The following is a 22,758-nucleotide window of genomic DNA, read 5'->3' as shown; positions in this document are numbered from 1 at the left end:
GAGAAGAGTAGAACTCACATCCGACCTCCCACAATAGTTACTGAAGTTGTAGCTCATTGGCGATTTGGGCAGCTGACTTTGCCCTGCTTACCTCACAAGGCAGAGTCTGGAAACAGTTCTGTCTTAGCGTCATTGTACTAATTACTGTAAGCTCCTTCTGTGAGTAGGATAATAATTGCCACACTAATCATTGCTCTGAAAGTGGAATAACCACAATGAAGTCGTCTCTGAGTGTCTGCATATGTGCTGACATTTAAGAGATTAATCTGAAGTTAAAGTGTCCATTTTTTAATTAGTGTATAAGGATGCATATTATTCTTTTATTAGACCAATATGTCAAACTAATATATATTAGTCTGTTAAGATGGGAATAATACTTCTGGCACAGAAAAGTGCTTAATTATGATTATGGATATGCGGTCTTTATAACATCTGAGTAGAAAGACAAGGGAACATTAGCATCTCTGCTAACACTACCCTTGAATTACTGTCTTAGAGCTCTTTTTCTATACAGTAATTGAGTCTTATAGTTACTCTCATTTCCTGAACTAAACTACAGTCTTCTGAATGCAGAAGTTGTGTTTGATAAAAGCTATAGAATCTATACGGAGCCTGAGTCATGCATACAGACAAATCTATTTAAGAACCACCTGGTTTTCATTTTACAGTCATCGAACAAAAATAAACTTTTGATCTACTAGCTGGGATGTCTCTTTTTAAAAAATATTTTTAAACAACAATAATCAGAGGTACATTACCTTTCTAATACACTGTCAACTGATCCAGAATTGTCGGCCATACACAGTTACCTGGTATCAGGAACACAAAGTTAAACACCTTTCAATATAATGACAATACACTGTAATTTCTGAAGAGATACATTTCCATGGGTTTTGTACTATCAGATGCCTCCATAAAAATTCATGCAAATCAAATAACAGATTACTGACCTGAATATGTCCTGATTTTTCAAGAAGTAGAAGTACTTTTAAGTGTACTTCCTTATCTAGTGAGCTGATTTTAACCTTTTCAACATCGTTCAAACAGAAAGTTAACATTCATCTAGGAACAGTAACGGTGCTTCTCTTGTGTTGAGTAGATTGAATCAAATAATGCAGTACCATTAATAATGAGTTTTTATATTTTTCTATAGGTGGATAAGTGGGGCAGCTGTAGTCAACGCATTTTATTCTTCAGGCAGAAATCAGATAGGTAAGGTCTGTTCCTACATCATTCTTTATTATTCCTTTACTGTTTTCAACCTGTAGTGAATTGCATGACCAATTTATAGCGCTCCCCATAAGAGCATAGCTGTTACTGATTTACTGAATATACTCTTGGAACGTGAATTTATTTCTGTATCTCTTTTCACTATAATTGCAAATATTGAATTAGTACAAATCACATTAAGTATTTTTTAAAACATTCTCATTTTTAGCTAAATGGTTTGTTTCTAAGTACTTTTTCAATTTCTAAATATTTTTAAAGGCCCTTATATTGCTACAAAGTTATATGGACTGTAAGACTTCCTAAGTATCAACATCTTCAAGTAGTTGAAGGTTCCAGGAACCAACTTTTCAGAGATTTGATTTTCCTGGCAATTCTATATTCTGGCTTTGGTGGAAGTGGTCCTGTTCCATCTCATCTTTTTTTCTAGAAGATGGCATGGGGCTCAGAAAGTTGAAAAGTCAGTTATACTAGGTTGAAACATAGCAAATTATATTTACTCAACCACTTTTGACCCAAAGACAAAAAAATCTCATGTGTTCACTAATAATATAGCAGAAATATGCATCGAAAGTAATACATGAGGGAACAATATATATCATAATTAAATGCTTTAATAGAATGTATTTTTTCTCTTGGGAGACCTTGACATCTTTAACTTTCTCTTAAGTATCACATAAATAGGTCTGTTATTGGTGAAAAATGAGTTCTTGTGGTATCATGAGGAAAAGAATTTCCTGAGACCCACACAAGAGAATGGGACTCTGTGGTGTGGCTTATTGATGATGCAAAACTAAGGGGGTTCCCCTCCTGACGTCCCAATGCCCCATCTGCGTCACCATGGAAGAAGCCCAGTCTTGTCTTCAGTAAACCACTGCCCAGAGTTTCTGCTCCACATTAAAACGCAGCACCCGACTAGCTTCCTTCCTGCTTCCAGCTGCAGTCCGTGGCTGTGCTGTGGTGTCCGGGCTCCTCCTGGNGGTCTGTTATTGGTGAAAAATGAGTTCTTGTGGTATCATGAGGAAAAGAATTTCCTGAGACCCACACAGGAGAATGGGACTCTGTGGTGTGGCTTATTGATGATGCAAAACTAAGGGGGTTCCCCTCCTGACGTCCCAATGCCCCATCTGTGTCACCATGGAAGAAGCCCAGTCTTGTCTTCAGTAAACCACTGCCCAGAGTTTCTGCTCCACATTAAAACGCAGCACCCGACTAGCTTCCTTCCTGCTTCCAGCTGCAGTCCGTGGCTGTGCTGTGGTGTCCGGGCTCCTCCTGGGGCCTGTGTGGAGAGTCCAGATGGCCAGGGGCCACGTGGCTGTTAAGACCCCATGGCCACAGAGAAAACAGAGGAGTGCACTCTGTGTGAGGGGCATCGGGGGAGAAAGAGAGAGAGAGGGTGTGTGTGTGTTTGTTTTCCTGGGACTATATTAGTCTAGAGTTGGGATGGACCAGGTATCTTTTCAAAAGAACCAATCAATTTGCCAAGCTGACACGAGCTTTGGATGGGTTTACACCCTCTGGTTAGACTGACAGGCCTCTTGGATCCAGCACCTCTCCCTGCAGCCCCCAACAGTTGGTACTGCAGGGGGAAGGGAGGAGTGTTAATCCCCTTGGCAAGCAATGCTGGGATCCCTGGGGTGTAGCTTCGAGCAGGCTTTTTTCCCCCAGTTTATTAAGCTCAATGTCTGAATCCCTCTGTTCCCCTTTCTTTTTTTTTTAAAGCTTTTATTTATTTATCTTTTAGAGGGGAAGGGAAGGAGAGAGGGAGAGAAATATCAGTGTGTGGTTGCCTCTTCTGTGTCCCCTTCTGGGAACTGGCCTGCAACCCAGGCCTGTGCCCTGACTGGGAATCGAACCTCGATCCTTTGGGTCGCAGGCCCGCGCTCAATCCACTGAGCTACACCAGCCAGGTCTGTTCCCCTTTCTTAATAATTAATAACTACATAAATTCTGATGGCATTTCCCTAGTGCCCCTATGTCCCTAAGGGTTTTTAGTATATAAAAAGACACCTAATTGGTTCAATACTAGCATAGGTATTCTAAACAGTACTGTCCTTTATTTCTAAGTGTGGTCAAGAGTCAAGAGAGGAGATAATTTCAGCATCATTCTAAACTACTCTCTTCGGATCTCAGAGTCTACCCTGAGCATTGTTTTTCTTGAATTTTGTTACTAATTAGATTAAAATTATGAAAAATCATGCAAGATTTTTACCATTGGTTATAAAACAAACTCTAAAAGAAGTTGAAAATCTTATTTTATTTGAAAATTAGATTATACTTTTCCTCATTGCTTTTAAACTTATGAAGAGTTAAATTAAGAAGTTATCTATGTCCTGGCTAGTGTGGCTCTGTGGATTGAGCACCTTGGGCTGTGGGCCTTCCAACCAAAGGGAACCAAAAGCCACTGGTTTGATTACCCCCCAAGGGCACATGCCTGGGTTGCGAGCTGAACCAGGTCATGGGAAAGGCAACTAATCTATGTTTCTCTCCTTCTTTCTCCCTCCCTTCCCCTCTCTCTAAAAGTAAAAAATAAATAATTTTTTTTTCTAAAAAGTTATTTTAAGAAAAGATATTAACTATAATTTCTTTTGTGGTTTTATGGTTTTTATTTTATTGAGTCAATCTGTTATCCAGCTGGAATTTATTTTGTTATGTGACATGAAAATGAATTATAATCAGAAAAGTAGATAATAAGTAAGGCAGGTTCCCTGGGTTAAAATCAATTAGCTCAAAGTATTTTCTAGGCTAAAACATTTCCCAGTGAGCGAAATGGTTACCTGAACTCAGACCAGAGTCCGTTTAATGATCAACTCAGGATCCTGCAGTCTGTCCCTGGAAATGTAGTCCCAGAAACCATTCAGACCTTTTCTTAGAAGTGCCGTTATCCCTAGAGAGAGGCTGTGCTTCGAAGACCTTTTTCTGATATTCAGTAATTCCGTCAGTGTGACATCTAGTCCATTCTAGACTTGGACTTAAATGAGATCGTTAACCTTTCATGGAATCCCAAGCCAGAAGCCCTGGATTGGGCTTCTTCATTCGGGCAGACGAAGAAATAGAGTATCATTTTATTCCCTCTCAGGGAGGGCCCTGGATCCTATCAGACCTGATAGTGAGACGTCCCAACAAGCAGAGCCAGGCAGAGGCTCCGTAAGATCACCCTGTTTATCCCTTCAGCTAGTCTCTAGAGCAGGTCCACATAGCCCAGGTCAAGACAGAACCTTGTTTGGCTCCGAATCACCCTCTGTTCCAGGAGCTAGCTCAAAAGTGGTCCATATAGAGATTTTCTCATCAGAGGAGACCTGGGAATGTTCCCGTTCTGTGCTCAATACCCTCAAACCAAAGAAGCACACAGCGAAAAGAAAAGGAAGGTGCAAATGGCCCAACGGTTCACAAAGACCGTTACCCCAGAATTCTTAATCATGAATTGGCTGTAACAAGCACTCATAATATACAAGAAAGACCTTTTAAAGACTCTTAAGATAAATTCATCTGAAGGAAGTACGAAGTTTAAAAAGTTGTTAACCTCTCTTCATAGGCTTGTCTGCTAATAATAGCAGTTCAGGGAAAGGGAAAGTGTCACGGGAGGAAAGATCTTTGACGTGTGACGTTTTCTCTCTGACAATTCCTCTAAATCTTCAAAGTGGGGATTGTCTTAACTGGAAAATTGAAGATTCTGATCTCCCTCTCACTTCTTACTAAAAGTGTGTGTGTTTGTGCATATGTGTACACACATAAACATATAACTTCTGCAACATTGTTTTAACATTGTCTTAATGGCATGGTCATCACATGCATCACAGAATTAGAATTGGTATAAAATAGCATCTGTCTCATAAAGGACCCTCCCCCCTCACACAAATTCCCAGAATAACATTGCGTAACGTTTCTCATGGGATTGGTTTTGTTTTGTTATGGTAAAAAAAATAACTTGTTTTGTTATCACGTAGAGGGCTATGTTAATGATTTCCGCCTTTCAGTTCAATTGCCACCTTTTGTCATAACTCACACATGTAGGCTCTATTCCAATTTTTATGCACTTCCACCACTTCCCATCAATGAAACGTTAGTCAACTTCTAGAACCGTTTCGGAGTGCACCAAAAGTGTGTGATGCATGCATTGGTTCCCAAACCTTCCTCGCACATTTGCTGCATGAAGCTCTCGAAACCTTTCATGTCATTAGGGAAGCTGCACGCGAATGCTTTGTCAACCATCTCTCTGTGAGCTCCAGGCTCTGTTCAATCATCCTAAACCTTAAAATCTTATCCAAGGAATTAAGTTAGAAGGGAAGACACTCTTGCTTTCTTTATTGTCCTTTTCCATTAACAGTCAAAAACTTTTTCAACTTTAGGAGATCTATGGATTATTTATGTTTAGTTTATCTACCTTGGGTGGTCTGTGGCTGCCTTGAGATAATAAAATATTCTAAAAGTGTCTTATTCATTCCTAAGAGTCTTGTTTTCAGACTTGAAAATAGAGAGTAAATATTTCCAAACACTTAACATAAAAAGAATGTTTATTTTTTTCTACCAAAAACTGATTTTACCTAATTGTGCTCTTGAGTGTTATATCAAAGATTCTAAAATCATACTTCTTATAACCTTACAAATAGAAGCCAGAGAACGAGGGGGAGAGAACAAAGGGAAACAGCCTTCATTTCATGGGCTAATGACTTATTTAATTAACTAACTTGTTGACATCTATGAACATAAAAATGCACAACTAAGCAGTTGGTTATTATGGAGAGTTGTGAAGTCTACTTCAGTAACAGCAATAAAGCTAGTGGGGAAAATCCTCATCACAAAGATTCAGCTGACAGAGTGAAAAGAGAAATCATAATTTGCAAAGTTGAACTTGAAGACTAGTATTTAATATGAGCCATAAAAATCTTATCACTTGCCTGGAGAATGGCATATCAGGGTATAATTAAAGCAGCGGGATCTTTACAGTTAATGTTTAGTCTTGCTAGCACGTTTTACAAGAACATTTATATAATGGGTGGATTTTAATCAGAGTACATAGTGTGGGAGATAATGTTCACTTTAAGTTAATAAAGTACTGCACGTATTTTTTATAGTTTAAGCTAAAAATTAGTTCTTGTCACTGTTGATAGCTCAGGCAGCCACATGTGGGTATAACTTCCATCAAAATTCACCAAGGACAAAACTATTGTTTTATTATTCCATCATTTTGAATCTTATAGCAATGTTGCAGTTTTTTTAAAGGTCTGAAAAGCACTTAAATTGCCCTGTGTATTTTTAAAGTCTTCTGTGTAAATAACTAATATTCATCCCTGAAACACATACGAGGCTATGTCATATTCACCCTACCTGAAAGATGAAGAAACAGCATTTGCTACTCTGGGTTAACTAGATATTAAAATTTCTAAGGTCAGGGCCCTTCTCTTGTATTCCTGGTATCCCACAGAGCAATGGCCCAGGGCTTTGTAAGTAATAGATGTCATGCTGATGATATTTTTTGTAACAGAACATGCTGTTTCAGGTATTCAGTGAATACTAGAGTTTTAAAGCATGAACGATAAAATTACTAAATTATGAGCATTATGAACGAAAGGAAGGGCATGAGGGCAGTGTACAAGTAGGAGAGAACCGCGGGACCAGGCCAGGCAGAAGACTTTGTGTTTAGTTAGAGAAGCAAGGTTTTTTAGCAGGGAAGTGATAATAAGTTGCAGGATATTTGGCTTCAGGGTAGATTAGATTTAGGATACATTATACTGAATACAATAGGTGGTGAGACAGGAAGTGGGAAGACCAATTAGAAAATTAACTCTGAGGCAAGGAGTACAAGTGTGAATGAGGATGATGTCAGTCAGACTGACTGACAGGAGGAGAAAAGGGGTGGTCCTGGAAGGGAAGTGCATGATCTGGTCTTTTCCTAAGCAGACGTGTAAGACTTTGTTACAGAAAGGAGGCACCCGAGATACGTGGAAAATGTTCACGTTGAGTTAATTGAGACCCTTTGCATGCCGCCAACAGGAAAAATAAAGTCAAGAGAGTGATGGCTCAGAGGGGAAAATGAGGAATTTGATGTTTGAAATGTGAAATTTGAAGAGTCCATTTAGACATCTAAGTGTAGAAAGTTAGCAAATTAATGTAGATATCAGGGTAGACATAAAAATTGTTATTTACAAAAGTCTTTAGGACACCGTAGTTAAATTCATTCATTCATTCATTTTTCATTAGTGATTTCTTCAACCCACTTTCTAAGCACCTAGAATGTTCCAGGCACTATGCTAGTTTCAGGTGCTGGAGATAAACTAAAAAAAAATGAATTCAAAAAACCAAACAAACATAGGTCCAGACACACACCTCTGCTCCCCATGGGCAGGTAGAGGTGCGAGGGGTGGGACACTCAATAAAAAGAAAATTATATGTAAGGAAATAAATAGTCATAGGTTTCTTGGTGAAAACAAAATAAGATTATGTGATTGGGGATACCTCTGATGGAGTGGCTCTACTTAATAAACTGGTCAATGGATAAAATGTTAGAGATAACATTAAAATTAATGTTTTTGTTGTTAAGCATTTCTCCTAAATATGTACAATGGGGAAAAGACCTTCTGCATGAGAATGATAATTTCTGCCTTGCTCTAGACTCCTGATAGCAAAAACAATCTTACTCAAGATTGTCCAGTGAACTGTGTTTATAAATTACAGATGAATGGTGTGGCTCCGAGATAAACTCTTCGTTGCTACCAGTAACAAAAGGCCTGCATTTGTTTCTATCACAAAAGATTGTTGTGTATAAATAAGTGAAATGGGTACACAGGAAAACATCTTTGCAGGCAGGAAGCTAGCCCCAGGCCTCCTGTCCCCCAGAAATGCCACACGTAACCCTGCCTCACCTTTTCTTGTAGTCTTCCCGGCTGGCATTCTGCAGCCCCCCTTCTTCAGCGCCAAGCAGTCCAAGTCACTGAACTACGGGGGCATCGGCATGGTCATAGGACACGAAATTACCCACGGCTTCGATGACAATGGTAAAGTGCACTTGGCATTCCTGTGACTAAGATATAGCCTCATACACCTGGTTAAGAGTTATTATAACTCATCAATACGAAAATGCATTAACCATCCAGGTATCATTGGCCTGATAACCACCACGTGTTTAGTGTTTCCTTTAAATTGTTGCTTAAAGAGATCAGAACTTTCGAGTCCTGAGGTAAGCAGTGTGTACTTCACTCTCTGGTGAAATAAAGCAAATATTCACAATGAGAAAACACTAATGATAATATTTGGACTTATTTCACAACTTTTTATGTCATAGTTCCCTAGCCTTTTATGGGGCAGGGTCCATGTCTTAAAGTCAGATATAAAAAATGAAACAGTAAGATGCCCATAAGCCATAAGAGTCTTAAACTGTCTGTGGTGTGTGACTTCTTCCTTTACCCCCCTCCCCACTAGTTTAAGGCCTTGCTAACAGTGGTCACTTAAAATCTATCAGTTTATATACTGAATAATAAAATTTTGATTGGTAAAATAGAGTTCACATTTCAATGAAATTGAGAGGAGAAGAAATAAAGGCAGGAGACAGTAAAGAGCTGATAGTTGAAGTTGTGACAAAGATGGGTTTGTCAGAAGAAAGAAAATAGGAAGATAACAAAAAGAGGAAATAATTCAGCCTTAACTTGACCTTCAGAGATCTAGAGAAAGAAAGGGAAGCAGGTCCAACTTTGGAAAGGACTTACTAAGTGTCTGTTAACCCAAGTAACTATACAATAGTCTTCACAGGTGGGTACTAACACTACCTCCATTTTTTTAATGAAAAGAAAAAGTAGGGACACACAAAATACACAAATTACAAAGCGGGATTGGTGGGGCCAGAATGTGCGTTCAGGTAGTTTGTCTTCATAGCCCTTTTCATACTCACTACATCATAGATGACTATTAAAAAGATGATAAAGTTCAGTGTCGAGACATATGACATATATAAAGGCTATTATAGCTCAAAAAAGGAAAAAACCAATGTGTTGGTTTGGCCAAAAAGTCCATCACATTTTTTCTCTATGATGGCTGTAGTAGTGCTTAGTTGTCTTTAACTTTATTCAAAACAATTTTTTTAGATTTTAGGCTGTCATATTAGCATGCATTTAAAAAATTGGTGAATTTTTGTGCAGCCATTTTAGTATTGAAAGTGGAAGAAAACACGTAGTATTTCTTGGACTATAAGACACACCCCTCTCACCCCCAATTTGGGAGGAATAATGGTTGTTAATGCTGCTGTTGAATTCTGTTTACATTTACATTGGTGAAATATTATGTCATTTATGTTATTAAATATTTTACCACATTTTTTGCTTCAAAAATTTTTTTACTATTTTCCTCCTCTAAAACCTAGGTGTGTCTTATGATCCAAAAAAATATGGTATTTCAAGAAAGGTAAAAACATAACTGAAACATGAAAGATTTGTGCAGTGTATGGAGAAGGTGTTATGACTGATCCAATGTGTCACAACTGGTTGGTGAAGTTTCTTGGTACTATTGACATTTTGGCCAAATAATTCTTTGCTATGGGACTGTCTTATGCATTGGAAGATGTTTAGCAGCACCCTTGATCCCGACCCACTAGAAGCCAATAGCAAGAGATAGCAAACATACTCAAAATATCTAAATCAATAAAGTTACTGGTGAAAATGAAAAATGTATATTTTATTTACAGGAAAAATGTAAATGTAATGAGCTTTTGGGTGAACCTAGTATTTAGGGTCATCAGGAAAGCTCCGGGAGGAAAGGTCACCTTTGCTTTGTGCTTGAAGCAGAGGGAAACTGAGTCCCCAACATGTCATGAGGGTTTGAGATATGAAATGAATGCCAGAACAAAAAATATTGATCTTTTAAAATTTCAAAATCTCACGTTAAACAGACTTGGTTCAGGCGAAAATCAATAGAAACAAGGCATTATTTCAGGAGTGTGTATCTGGTGGCCGCAGGTGAGATCGTAGGAGCCAAGTAGGTGAACTGTCTGAATGAACACTAAGGCCCATCAGCAAAGAAAACCCTGGCAGTCCAGGTTCCAGCAGCTCTGCATGAGAAAGGATAACAGTTCCTCTCATTTTCCGTTCACCTTCATGTTCTTTCATGCCGTGGTATTTCAGTTCCTGCACTTCGAATTAAAAATATCTTACTGTAATTCTTGATGTAACGAGTTCTCATTTTACTGGAATAAATGTATTACAGGCAGAAATTTTAACAAAGATGGAGATCTCGTTGACTGGTGGTCACAAGAGTCTGCAAACAATTTTAAAGAGCAATCCCAATGCATGGTGTACCAGTACGGAAACTTCTCCTGGGACCTAGCAGGCGGGCAGCACGTATGTCATCGGCATTCTCTTGAAAAGTTTCCAATATGTCCAATCTAGAGTGAATTATTGAGGTTTTCTTAACCATCAGAATACAGTTAAGGGTCTATTTTTTTTAACAGCTCAATGGAATTAACACACTGGGAGAAAACATTGCTGATAACGGAGGTATTGGCCAAGCATACAGAGTGAGTAGTAATATTTTCTTCCCATTTTAGTGGTTGGAGTGTTGAAATTGATCATATTTCATTATTCATTTAAAGCCATTTGCAAAACACACAAATAAACATGTAAACCACAAAAGATGAAAGTGGGAAATACCAGGAGATAGGGAATTGCATATGCGCTAACCAACAGGGGCAATCCAGTTGTGACTGAGCGGAGTGCAAGAAGCTGAGGAGAAGAAACACAAAACGTTTTATCAACAGAAGTGAGCGGATATATGCAAGTCTACAGAGGAGGCAACCTTTTTCTAAGAAATAATTTCCGAACTAAATTTATCACAGAAGAGGCCCCATAAAAAGAATTATTTCAGAATCATTGATCAGTGTACTGAACAAGACCTTCCGTTTTCACAGCAGGTGAAGTAGTATTTGGGAACCGTAATCGGCATAAACCACAGGTAAATTATTAAACTGCAAACCAGTTACGATGATACAGCGAAGGACTAGGTGATCTGGTTTCAGCATGCGGCCTGTTAGCCATCCAAGCTGTTATAGCCGAAGGAGTTTACCATGCAGCATTCCCTAGATTCTCAGTGAGCCTGCCATTAATTTGTGCATTCAACATATGCTTGTCGAGGACTTAACTCTGTGTTTGGCAATGTTCTCCGAGATGCCATGTGCACAGGAAAGGTAGGGATTTTCACAGTGAGTGGACAAATACCGGTCTTGGAAGTAACAATGGGGAGTAAGGATAGTGTTGAGGCTTCTTCCAACTCTGAGGTAGCCAGGTGTGGGAGAGTGAGCCGAGTCTACTTGAGAGGATGTGGCGACAAGGTGTCCCCATAATAAGATGAATTGAATATTCCACAGAGTGGATGAGGATGTAGGATTATTTGTTCACTGTAGAAATCTCTGGGTTAAAGGGGGGGAGACAGGCCCAGGAGTTGGATCAGGAAAAAGGAGCATCAAAGTCATGGGGGAGAGATGACCAGCGAGGCCTGAGATTTGGCAGTGAACATGGACAGATGAATAGAGTGTGAGTGAGACTTGGGAGGTTAAGCTGACTTCAAAGTTTCCAAAAGAATGAATCCCCGCCAAGTCTTGTGAGACCGTAAATTGCGGCTTCTTGGAAAGCTTTGTAACTTTTTTTTTTCACTGGATGCCAGACATTGGGCCTTTTACCTTTTTGGGTGTTGGATATTTTCGTTTTCCTATAAATATTTTTGAGCTTTCCTGCAAGACACAGAAAAATTCCTCAGCAATGGTTTGGTCCTTTGGGGTCTTGCTTTTACAGCTTGATGGGGTGGGACTAGGAAAGTGCTCAGAGTGAAGGCAATCATTCTCCATGGCTGATGCAAGACCCTACTGCGTGAACCTTGAGGTCTTGCATTGTTGTTGGGTGTGCGTACCAGACATTTTTATCTCTAATCCTTGGCTGAGGTTCCTTCACAGGTCCCAGGTATCTTGCTCATATGCACACTCACATACTCAGCTGAATACTGGAGCATGCCATCTGATCTTTTGAGATCCTCTATCTGTGCAGCTTTCTTTTCTTCAGTGCCCAGACCTGGGTGTCCCTGAACTTTTTGGCCTCAACTCTAGGAGTCCCTCGGACTCTGATTGAGTTTCCCTTCTCTACAGTGTGGCCTGCAAAGGCCCAAGGCAATAAACTGGGGCAGTCATAGGGCTCATCTTTTTCTTTACTGCCTCCCAGAGATCACTCTCCTTTTGCCCAGCGTCAGGCAAGCCATTCTTTTACATATGTTGTCAGTCATTTGGCTATTTTAGTGGGATGGTTACTTAACCAGTCCCTGTCACTTTATCTTGCCTGGAAGAGGAAGACATTGGCACTCTTAAAACTCCCAGGTTCTAACATACAGCCCTGTTAAGAATCACTGCTTTAAAAATCCAGCCAAAATCTGGGATAATGGTACTTCTTTGGAGATCCTCATCTAGAGTAAGTATAGAATTATAATGAAGCAAATTATATTTGTGCAAATCTTTTATTATATATAAAATCATAAAATCTAATGCCCTGTTTCCTACTAGACTGTGAACTCTTTAAGAGGGAACAGGCTCAAATATTCCCCATTTCCTCAGAATCTTTATAGGGAATAAATCTATGGTCATGGCAAGCACAAAGAAATGAAATATAACTTCTGCTTATCTAATTAATCACATTCCTTTGTATTACATTGGAAGTGACATCTCAGAATATTTGTCATCAGTCCTTTTCTTAAGTATATTTAAGTAGAGAAAACCTGTATTTTTCAATAGTGTCCATGAATCTTTAAAACTTGAAAACATTTTTTTGACATTCAAGTAACCTAAATTTCTTTTTTTTTTCTGATGTAACTATGGTTCGCTTTATTTTGCCCTGTCTTCAAAGGAGCCAAAATAATTGCTCATCCTTATTTTCAGAATCATGGGATATTAGGCCTCTAAGGGAGCTTAAGGGACGTTTGGCAAAAATCACTCAACATCTGATATGAGCGCATTTTGCTAAGAGTAGTAACTAAGCTAAATACAGTAATTACAGACTCCCTTGGTAATCCATTCTTCCAACTAGTTGGACTGGTCTACCTATCAATAGAAAACCATTTACAAAAGTGTCTCATTACTTATTTAACTCATTCATTCATTTAACTGGCATTTATTGCTCATTTGACATGTGTTGGGTTCTTGTCATTTTTAATCAGTATGCTGTTCTTTTCAAAGCATTTGTGAGCGCATTCTAGGTTGCCACATCAAAGTATATTATTATGGTGATTCTAATACAAAAAGTTAATGACTTGGTTCAGTGGTCTTTTGTATAATTTATACATAAATTTGGAAGTTATAAGCACCATATTTCTGTTTCCTTAAATGCCTAGGCCTATCAAAATTATGTTAAAAAGAATGGTGAAGAAAAATTGCTTCCTGGACTTGACCTAAACCACAAACAACTATTCTTCTTGAATTTTGCTCAGGTACGATATCCTTCGTGACTGACAGATGTGAAAATCATTTTGATTTATAATTTTATAGTAAATTAGATAATCCATGCTGAGGTTTCTTATTTTAATTAATTGTGGCAGATCATTTGACTTAACTAAATTTCATTGTGTATAACAGACGGTCAGATTATATTAATGGTATTTATATTCCTGGTTGCTGATCATTGAACATTATCCGAAGAGTAAGTGGCTGAAGAACTCAGAACGCCAATTTCATCTTTAGAGTAGTAGGAAGTTTGCTTTTTCCTCAGCCTACTCACTAAGTAATATCCTCGATTAAACCTATGCACAAAGTTTCCTTTCTCTACTTCTATTCCTAGGTGTGGTGTGGGACCTACAGGCCAGAGTATGCAGTCAACTCCATCAAAACAGATGTCCACAGTCCGGGCAATTTCAGGTGCGTGGGTCTGAACCTGAACAGCAGCCAGGGGGCTCCAATATTGGCTCCAATACTTCCAGTTTTGGAAATTGGCCTTTTCTAACTGATTTTACAGCATTTGGAAATCCAGTGTTCAGTTTTCTTTTCTTTTGAGGGTTGCAGGTCAAATCAACAGAACATGTCAGGCTAAGTGTCGTGTTTACACAGGCATAACCTTCACTGCCCTCATCCTCAGAATAAGTGTGAGCTAAGCTCAGTGTTTGATGGAGTCCAACAAATATGCCACCTCCAAACAGTGGCTCTGTTTAAAGGTGGCACAAGGACATTTCTAAGGATCTGTGAAAGGTGTAGGCCTAGGACCAATGAGTAGCTCTCCCAAAGAAAGATTTCTATTCAGCATAAAGGGAAACTTTCTAGCAATTACAGGTTGTCTGGCACAGAATAAACTTGTGCCCAAAGCTCCAGGAGAGAATACCTTGAAGAAGAGGTCCGCGAACAACCCATCAAGGACGAGTGTTCTGCGTGGTGGAAGGTTGAGTTAGAAGATTTCTAAAGCTCTTTCCAAATCAGACAACTTAAGAAAACATTGGATTGGAAGAGAATCACTCTAACCAGGATTTGAATGTTAAATCTTAGATCTCTATGTATCTATTTTCATTTTCTAATGCGACCTCTTCCCCAGGTACTGTAACACGTATAATCAACACGACTTTTCTCAAGCAAGACTGTCTGAAAAACAAATAGAATCTTTTGTAAGGTGGTTGGAAAAGAGTTTGAAACAAGAGAGAATTAACAGGCTGAAGTTGAAAAGCTCTTTCCAAATAAGCATGAAGCCCAGGTCATTCACGCATAGGGAACAACCACATTCAATTATGAAACAATAAAATAGCACATTTAAAAACTAAAGAATTTACTCATCTTGTTGTAGTGTCATCATCATTATCATCACCATCATTTAGTGATTGTCTTAACATTTCTTTCAGAATTCATTCACTCAACAGCTGTTTATTGTATGTCTGCTTTGTATATAATCCAAGCTAAATTTAGCCTTGCTAAGATTATCCAAATTAATTGCTTTTTAAAGTGATAAGCAAAAAAAGTCACTGGATCAATCAACATTATGGTTTATCCAAGTAACTTTTAGATTCAGTTTTTTTTTTAATGTTTATTGATTTTTAGAGAGGGGGAAAGGAGGGAGAAGGAAAGAGAGAAAGAAACGTCAATATGTGGTTGCTTCTCTTGCACCCCCCAACTGAGGACCTGGCCTGTGCCAGGCATGTGCCTTGACTGGGAATCAAACCAGCAACCCTTTGGTTCACAGATTGGCACTCAGTCCATTGAGCACACCAGCCAGAGCAAGTTTTAGTTTTTAAAAAGATTGTATTTATTTATTTTTAGAGAGAGCAGATGGGAGGGAGAAAGAAAGGGAGAGAAACTTAAATGTGTAAGAGGAACATCAATTAATTTGCACGCCCCCAACCTGGGACCTGGCCGGCAACCCAGGCATGTGTGTGCCCTGACTGGGAATTGAACCAGCAACCCTCTATGTAGGTTTGTAGGATGACGCCCAACCCACTGAACCACACCAGTAAGGCCCAGTTTGAATTTTTTAAAGTTGTCTTTTTTTCTTACTGAAGTCTGTGGAAGATACAAGAATCCAGTTCCGAGGATAGTAGAGAGCAATTATAGGCTCACACATACTACCAACCACCACAATGACTGAATTTGTCAAAGCTCTGCCTTGCATATCCCCGTGAACTAAAGCAAGTGTGCGTTAAAAACCTGAGTGAGTGTAAGTAATATTATTGTAATACCTGGTACATCTGGTGTCCTCAGAGAAGGCGGGTTGCAAATTAATTAATTTCTTAATAATTTAAACTTGTCTCTTTAGTATGAACATTTTTTATCTTAACCACTGGATTAAAGCTTCTCTATTTAAAACACATTTTCTACCTTTCTGCCTTATTAATATGATATCCTGAACAAAACCTAACCTTTTTTTTGTTATGACTAATAGTTATGGTGTTACTGTTTATTAGTTTAGGGAAATCCTCAACAGCTAGAGTGTGGGGCGCTATTATTTCTACACTAAAAATAAAGCATCGCTAGTGATGATGCTCCCTGACTTTTTATTCTGGCTTTTTGTTAGAGTTTTTCAGACGAGATCAGGCACATTCAGGGCGGTATGGCCGTACACTAGAGTTTTTCTGTTTGTTTGTTTTGCTCCTAATTCTCTTTCCTGTTACTCCATGGCCTGCTTTTGGCTGTCCCCTTCTTCCCATCTCATTAGCTCAGAAAACATATCCTTACATTTGTATGGTAATAAATGACCACAAGCTTTCAAGTAAAAAACACTTGAATTCAATAATAAGGGCGGGGGAAGCAAAGAAAAAAGAAAAAGAAAGAAAGAAACCTAAAATTCCTTTCCCCAAAAAGAAACACTTGGATGCCAACCATGGCCCTGCCATTTACAGATTTTTACTTGACCCCTGCATCTCAGTTTCGTCATATATAAAATGAGGATTAAATTATTATGAGAGTTGCTAGGAGGATTAATGTTAGTGTTCCTGAAGTGCCTATTCCATATTTGTGTTTTAAAATTGCTACTAGGATTTCTTCTAAATACGGAAGGGAAAAACAGAGTATGGATTCCTATAAATAAGGTATATGTGGACTTTGCAACACTCCTTCCGTGTTAGCTGACAGTCAGGGGCTTCTTGGTGTTCATTTCTTATGTCTGAGTAGTTCCGAATGTTAATAACCCGTGACGGGTTAAGAGACATGTAGGTAAATATACAACTGTTTTCTACCACGGATTTATAAACCCAAAATAATTTTATTATAATTAATTGTAGCATTTTGTATTTGTAAAAATATGCATTTAGTATAAGTATGTAAAATTATTTGCAACTTTCATTTTCTTTGTTCCGACCAAAAAAAATGTCTCTCTGACTAATTTTCATTCATAATAAGAGAAGTATGTGTTGATGTTTTTAAAGGGTAAATGGAATGCCAACCTTTTGTTAAGGAAATTATTTTCTCTGGGGGTAAAGGGATTTCCTTGGCAAATGGCTGAGGTTGGGTTTAGTTTTGGAAGCAGGCTATTTCCTGGCTGTACAAAGTAAAACATGTTTTTTAAAGAGCTTTGAAAATTGAGAGGCATTGAGTTTGCTATTGAAAAATTGTATACAGTGGTTTAGGTAGAAATTTGTGAAATAGAAGCAGTTTTTGTATTTTCATGCAGTATGAAAAAGAAAAGGCAAGTTATACTTGATATAAAGCTGAATATGTAAAACCGTTTGTTAGATCTAAGCTAGAATTTTTTGAATTTTCTAACTAAGTTTTTATGTACATTAAAATGAGCTCCTAAAATATTAGTATTGAAAACAAAAACATTTCCCCTTGATATTCTAGAAATTCAATTTGCAATTTCATGACTTCTTTCAGTCACTTCAGGGACTGGTTGTTATGATAATATTTACTACATAATCTATAAATGTGTTGATAAAGTTATTTAGATATAATATTTCCACATAACATAGGAGGGTGTGGTAACTTTTTAAAGTAAATATAAAGAGACAAAATGATACCTGTGTGTATACTACCTAAATCGTAATGTTACTAATTTAGATGCATACATTGTTTGATATTATTTCTCCAGTCAGAAAAAAGAGCACTTTCCAAGGCTTAATTTCGAATACCTTTGAAAGAATACTATTTCCAGTGTTTTATGCAGACATTTTCAAGTAATCTAGCTATTTTTTCCTTACAATTCCATGATTTAGCATGCGTAAGTTAAACCCTCTTTGAAATACTGATGTTTTTTCCATTATAAATATTAGCATTGGCTTCTCATATTTTGTAAATATTAGTGTGGACTTTGGTGAGCCTGGTAGAATTCCCATTAGCAGTTATTAAATCTTTAGCCCTTACTTAGAACTCTATTTAGGCATTTATTTGTTTATCAATTTATAATAAAACGTACGCTGGTCAATGTGACCTTACTTTAAAAGAATCATGAACATTAGTTAATGGTAAAGACTGGATAGTTTACTCATTAGTTAACCTTGTAGCCAAGTTATTCCTTTAAAAGAACTAACCATAGGTTGTCAGAAGACCAATTCATTGCAAAAAGCTCATTTAAAAATTGAGTTAACTGCAGACAGGAGTAGTCAGATAAATTATAGGATTAAAAAGTCCATTTTTGGGCCCTGGCTGGCGTAGCTCAGTGGATTGAGCGCGGGCCTGCAAACCAGACGATCGCGGTTCGATTCCCAGTCAGGGCACATGCCTGGGTTGCAAACCGGTTCCTTGCAGGCTAACTACCAGCAGGGGATGCACAAAAAGGCAACNTATTCCTTTAAAAGAACTAACCATAGGTTGTCAGAAGACCAATTCATTGCAAAAAGCTCATTTAAAAATCGAGTTAACTGCAGACAGGAGTAGTCAGATAAATTATAGGATTAAAAAGTCCATTTTTGGTCACATGATGTTCAACCCCAGAACTCTTAGATTTTTTTTTTGGTTTTTATGTTTTCCAGTTTTATTGGGAAATAACTGACATACTTCACTATATAAGTTTAAGGCATATGGTGTGATTGTTTGACTTACATATATTATGAAATGATTATAATAGCTTCACCTAACATCCATAACTGTTTGTACCTTTTTGACTGCCTTCTTCCAATTCCACCTCCCCCTCCCTCTACCAATAGATGTTTTTAACATAAGTGATTATTTGTCATGGGAATAAAAAGCAGCCGTTCAATAAAATGTATGTAACGAAGTAAAATTTTCAAGTAAACCACTTTAAGAAATAATTCTAATGAAATATGTTTCCACTCATTCCACTCTTTCTAAAAGAAAGGATTTATTTTTATTAATAATATAATAATATACTTTAATAATAATTATTATTACTTTAATAATAATTATTATTATTTTAATAATAATTCTACTTTTTGAAGTAGAATATTTATATCATCCATCCAAAGATTTAATGTGATAAACAGCTGAGCAACAACTAGACTCCTGGGAAAGTAAATAAGGCCCAAGTACGTTGTTGACCGGATTATTCAAAACCAAAGTAAGTGAAGCCTTTGGCTGCCAAGAGAGGAGGTGAGTTGGAGATGGAGAGCAGAGTGTGCATTAGGTTGAGTGCTATCGCATGGCTAACTCCTCCTGATGTTTTGTGAAGACTTTCTTGTTTTGAGTCGTGGCTTTTTTCTGTCAGCCCTTTCCAGTTATTCAGGCTGGATCCAACTTCCAATATTTATGGAACTCTTTTGGAAAAAAAGAAAATATTTGTTGTCTTCCCTAGTAAGTCAAATCAACAAATACTATTTAGAGTCTATTATATTTAAGTTACTATGTGAGCTCTTTCAGGATATCATGAAATTTTGTAATTTTATTCCTTGACTAAATTCTACTTATCTTAACTGCAATTCCAAACATGAATTATGCATTTATTTTACAACCATGTACAGAATGTTTATAAATTAACTATCCATAATAACCTTAAGATGTAGGTACTATTATTATATGCATTTTACAGAAAAGGAAACTGAGGCACAGAGAGGCTAAATAAATACAATTCATAACCAGAATTTAAGCCATACCAACAGTCTTTAACAATCTGTTGTGTTAAGTCTTATACTTTGTTACCTTTTCATTTAAAAAATATATTAATTAGCTCTGGCTGATGTGGCTCAGTGGACTGAGTGCCAGATTGCAAACCAAAGGGTCGCCGGTTCGATTCCCAGTCAGGGCACATGCCTGGGTTGCAGGCCAGGTCCCTAGTAGGGAGCACGCAAGAGTCAACCACACATTGGTGTTTCTTTCCCTCTCTTTCTTCTCCCTTCCCTTCTCTCTCTCTCTCTAAAAAAATTAAGTCTTTTAAAAATAAATAAACAAAAATGAACAATCTGTCAATGAGAAGAATGGGCTCATCCTATGAGTTCTTTTTTTTTTTTAACTGTAAATTCCCAGTTCGCTCACTTGGCCTATACAGGGAACTGCTGCGGCACTCCCACGTGCCGTGGGCGTGAGTGTCCCATGCTGATGGTGACTTCTGTTTGTTTCACAGGATTATTGGGACTTTGCAGAACTCCCTTGAGTTTTCAGAAGCTTTTCGTTGCCCCAAGAATACCTACATGAATCCCGAAAAGAAATGCCGAGTCTGGTGATCTTCAGATGAAGTGGTGCAGCCCTTGGCCAGACTTGTCAACAGCACAGCACTGGGGACTCTGTCCAAGAGAGTGGCCGCAGAGGTCACTGTTATTACATGGGGATAGTCAACAGAGACAAGAGCATCACAATAAAAATGAAGTTAGGTTATTTTGGAAACAGGAGTGGAGGGAGGAGGGTGTCTAATGTCTATCAAGTCAGTCATTTCTCACTGTATAAATAATGCTTAATCTCTCAAGATAGAATTACCGTTCGCTTCTGTTTCTCATATGTGCTGCCAGTTTCCATGCGGTCTTTTGAAAACAGTGCTAACCATTATACAGAGCAGGGTTTCTACTCCGAGGGAGAAGGAAGAGGTTGAAGAAGACAGTTGGCAGCAAAAGTGCATCAGCGACGTGCGTTGAAAACACGTTGTTGAAGTACTTACTCGTACTTTGATTCGCAACGTCTATGCCCCTTCCAATCTCTTCCAAAGAATTCTTCTACGTATTGGGGCCTTGGGACTTACATACTTTCAAACTCACATTTCTAGTCATCAGTCATTCATTCTGCGGCCATTCATTTGAGCCCCTCAGGCTAAAATCAGTGTCTAAAACTCTTTTTTGTGGTACCTGTCTGGACTGATATTAAGATTCTTAAGGCTCCCTGCAATTTTTTAAGCGATTTCTTGTTCTCTCCCTCTCACAAAACTTGGTCTTTTTAAGAGATTTGTAGTAATGTATAAATAATAATTTTTATATTTAATTGTTAACTACATTTATGACTAAGTAATTATTATTATTAATCATTGAGTATTGAAGTTTCAGACTGAGATAAATAGTTAATGAACGAAGGTCTGTAAAGTGATGTACAGAAGAACATTAGAGACTTTTTAAACTTATAAATCATATTGATGACAAGCTTTATGTACAAACTTTGGGTTAAAATTGCCATTGGACAGTTGTCTGAAGATACACGAGACTTGTGGTTTACAAGCAGGATTTCCAGAATTAAACCTGTCCCTAAGGTGGCTATAATAAAGGGCAAAACTGCATCTATGTAGCTCTGCATCTCCTTATCTTTTCAGATTTGTCACATGATGGAAATATTTTGATAATAAATTAAAATTGTGAGCCCATTACTCACTATGGTTGTTGTACCAGCCTCCTCGCTTTGGAAAGTGCATTTTTGAATAGACGTTTGCGCCTCCATCTCCAGTAGACCTGCTCCTAAAATTCTAGCTTGCATAGAGTTCTAGAAGGAGGCCATGTAGTCCCTGAGAGGAGCTGATCTTCTGAGGCTTTTATGTTCTTCTCTTGTCCTGTCCTGTTCACTACTTTAGTTCATTTCGTTACTTGATTAGTAATTGACAAAAGAGATGCGCTTCCCAAATCTTTCCTTTTCCCAACAAAACATGAATGTGAGGATGTTGTGTTTTTTTGTTTATTGGTGTTCTGCTTCTTGAAAAATGCCCATTTACCTTTTTAAACAAATGCCAGTGAAATACAACATATATACAAACATTTCATAAAGCACAAGTGTACAGTTCGGTGAACTTTCTCCAACTGAACTCAGCCCTGTAACCAGCACCTGTAAGAAACAAAACATCGCCAGCTACCTGGAAACCCCTTCTCCCAGACATCACTTAACTCCTCCGGGACATCGACTGCCCTCACTTCTAAGTGTCACCCATAAGTTTTGCCTGCCTTTGTCCTGTATGTAAATAGAATTACTCAGCATTTGTTCTTTCGCATCTGGCTTCTCTCACTCAGCATTATGTTTGCGAGATTCATCTGTACTTTCGCATTTGATTGTGGATCCCACAGTCTCATTGCCGAATGGTATTCTAGTGTGTGAGCACACTACAATTCATCCATGCCATTGTTGATAGCACTTGTGAAGTTTCCAATTTGGGACTGTTATGAACATGAATGCAAATTACTTGAGATTTTGATGAACTCATTTCCACAAGTCCTTCCTAAGGTTATTATGAATATTGAACACATAATTTCAAACTTCAAAAGTGGATATGTTTGTGCCTTTTTCCTTTATCACTGCCACCATTATCATGGATAATTTAAAATGCACTTATACAGATATATTCTTAAACTGAAAACATTTCTAAATAATATTAGCTGGAGGAACAGAAGCACCCAGCTCTGAAAAGAATAACTATCTTTGAATCATTTCATGTCCAACTTGTCTGAGCAACTGAATAACCAGAAATGAAGAGTGACTATTACAAATAATGAAAAGACACAAGCCCTGGCTGGTGTAGCTCAGTGGATTGAGCACCAGCCTGCAAACCAAAGGGTCGCCAGTTTGATTCCCAGTCAAGGCACAAGACCTGGGTTGCAAGCCAGGTCCCCAGTAGGGGGCACATGAGAGGGAACCACACATAGATGTTTCTCTCCCTCTCTCCTTCACCCTTCCCCTCTCTCTAAAAATAAATAAATAAAATCTTTTTTAAAAAGACATTACACTTGCCACTGCTGGCTCTCTAAAATGTAAGC

The 22,758-nt window shown here is 38.1% G+C and overlaps 1 protein-coding gene across 4 annotated transcripts in view; it reads left to right on the top strand.

Moving 5' to 3' along the window:
- Nucleotides 1-21,393, top strand: part of MME (membrane metalloendopeptidase) — an 88,995-nt gene extending 67,602 nt beyond the window's left edge. For 3 of the 4 annotated variants that reach the window (XM_037046694.1, XM_037046693.1, XM_037046695.1), the window contains exons 17-23: nt 1,154-1,212; nt 8,103-8,222; nt 10,420-10,553; nt 10,664-10,729; nt 13,579-13,674; nt 14,022-14,098; nt 20,166-21,393. In XM_037046694.1, the coding sequence (XP_036902589.1) occupies nt 1,154-1,212; nt 8,103-8,222; nt 10,420-10,553; nt 10,664-10,729; nt 13,579-13,674; nt 14,022-14,098; nt 20,166-20,265 (652 nt within the window). In that variant the 3' untranslated portion in view covers nt 20,266-21,393. The remainder of the gene's footprint in view (nt 1-1,153; nt 1,213-8,102; nt 8,223-10,419; nt 10,554-10,663; nt 10,730-13,578; nt 13,675-14,021; nt 14,099-20,165) is intronic. The other variant, XM_037046692.1, reaches the window with a different exon arrangement.
- Nucleotides 21,394-22,758: the final 1,365 nt, after the last annotated feature.

The sequence above is a fragment of the Sturnira hondurensis genome, unplaced genomic scaffold, assembly GCF_014824575.4.
Source record: "Sturnira hondurensis isolate 20B ecotype Veracruz unplaced genomic scaffold, ASM1482457v3 Scaffold0005279, whole genome shotgun sequence".
Classification (NCBI taxonomy): Eukaryota; Metazoa; Chordata; class Mammalia; order Chiroptera; family Phyllostomidae; genus Sturnira; species Sturnira hondurensis.
The sequence above is the reverse complement of the archived record's forward strand: the minus strand, read 5'-3'. Positions and strand labels throughout refer to the sequence as shown.